This window comes from Austrofundulus limnaeus, unplaced genomic scaffold, assembly GCF_001266775.1.
Source record: "Austrofundulus limnaeus strain Quisiro unplaced genomic scaffold, Austrofundulus_limnaeus-1.0 Scaffold731, whole genome shotgun sequence".
NCBI classification, from domain to species: Eukaryota; Metazoa; Chordata; class Actinopteri; order Cyprinodontiformes; family Rivulidae; genus Austrofundulus; species Austrofundulus limnaeus.
The window spans coordinates 1,581-3,346 of record NW_013953133.1 but is presented as its reverse complement, the minus strand read 5'-3'; the positions used below and the strand labels follow the sequence as shown (position 1 = coordinate 3,346).

The 1,766-nt window shown below is 44.8% G+C and overlaps 1 protein-coding gene across 1 annotated transcript in view; it reads left to right on the top strand.

The window, feature by feature from the left end:
• LOC106532211 (disco-interacting protein 2 homolog C-like) overlaps nt 1-1,766 on the top strand; it is a gene marked incomplete at its 3' end in the record, with an annotated part of 94,259 nt that overhangs the window by 91,448 nt on the left and 1,045 nt on the right. The window contains 3 exon segments of the mRNA XM_014028231.1: nt 93-154; nt 694-751; nt 1,396-1,470. Of these exon segments, the coding sequence (XP_013883685.1) occupies nt 93-154; nt 694-751; nt 1,396-1,470 (195 nt within the window).

The window sequence follows — 1,766 nt, the reverse complement described above, 5'->3', positions numbered from 1 at the left end:
TGTGTGTGTGTGTGTGTGTGTGTGTGTGTGTGTGCAAAGAAAGAACAGTGAGAAATGAACAGACTGTGTTTCTGCTCTGTGATTGGCTGCAGGGAACTTCAGGACCGGACCCAACCACCGTGTACGTGGACATGAGAGCGTTACGCCACGACAGGTATGACGACCCGTCAGTCAGTTCTTTCCTCTTTATTTTTCCAAGTAGGGGCCTCCGCAGTACACGGGGGGGGTGGGTTCTTGTCTGTGTGCTTGTAGTTTGTCTTGACCGTGATTGGCAGTTTGGAATATAGTCAGAGTATTTTGGGTGGGCGGGGTTTGGCAGAACTGTGATTGGTTGGGTTGGCTTGTCTTGTGGGGCAAGGTTAGGGCTGTTTTAGCCAAGCCAAATTGTTACACATCCATCCACATGGACTACGTTCAAATTTCGTGCTGCTAGCATCTTGTCCCGACTTATGACTAATATTAATTTTTTAAAATATGACACTTCCTGGCCGACTGAGCTGCACTTCCTCCCAGTTAGTTAATTCAACCTGTCACTTCTTGAACAAACTACACCCAAAATGGTCAAACAGACCAATCATGCTTTGGACAAACTCCTCCCACAAAACAAGAACCTCCCACTTAGAGACTGTAGAGACCCTCTTCTTCTTCTTCTTCTTCTTCTTCTTTTTACTTTAAACTGTTTGTCTCTGTCAGGGTTCGATTAGTGGAGAGAGGTTCTCCTCACAGTCTGCCTCTGATGGAGTCTGGAAAGGTGAGTGAGTTATGTGACTCGTTTGRGACTTTACTTTTGAACCAAACTAGATTTACCAAAAAAAAAAACCTCCATGTTGCTGTGATCTTAAATATCAGCCACATGTCAGAATGAGTTGGAAACATGAATGACAGCACATTCTGGGAGCATTTCTGCTGCTTTTGGCTGCACGTCCTCCCACGTTCAGTGAGTCAGAACAGACAACAGGTTTGAGTCGATGACGAGCACTCAGAGAGTCATCCTTCATCTCTGTCCAATTTTATGTGGGAGAAAAGAATCGGGTCCAGGAGATGGTTGTCAAGAATGTTCTGTGGCTGATTATAGACTGAGACTGATTGTGTTTMTCTTCTCTATATGCTGTCCATACATAAAAAATATTCTAATTCATCCAAAGAAATGTTCTGACGCCACATGATGTGGTATGAAGTTTGATGTGTTTGAGTTTTGTCTCACTKAAAGTAGATTATAAATGTGGAGGTTTCAGGGTTTGTTTTGAATAAGTAAAACAAAAAGGGGAAAAAGTCTGAATGTTTATTTCCTGCRTTGAAAGCTCAGGTGGGTTAGCTGTGTGTTCACAGTGAACACTTGTTTGATGTGTTTCTGTTGGACTCTGACTGAAGCAGAAACTGTTTGTTGGTTTCCAGATTCTGCCAGGAGTTCGCATCATCATCGCCAACCCAGAGACCAAAGGACCGCTGGGAGACTCGCATCTCGGAGAGGTCCACAGACAGAAACTGCCCCTCCTCTTTCACCTCCATCCATCCATCCATCCATTTTCTGTACACGCTTCTTCCTTTTCAGGATCGCGTGGGTCACTGGTGCCCATATCCAGCAGTCACAGTGCGAGGGGCGGGGTACACCCTTGACAGGTCGCAAGTCCATCACAGGGCCACACATAGAGACAAACGAGACAAACAACCATTCACTCTCTCACTCACACCTACAATATGCAACAATACATGTACCTGTGTCAAAGCGTATCTAACAGTGCTTTAGGTTCAATACACACTTGTAT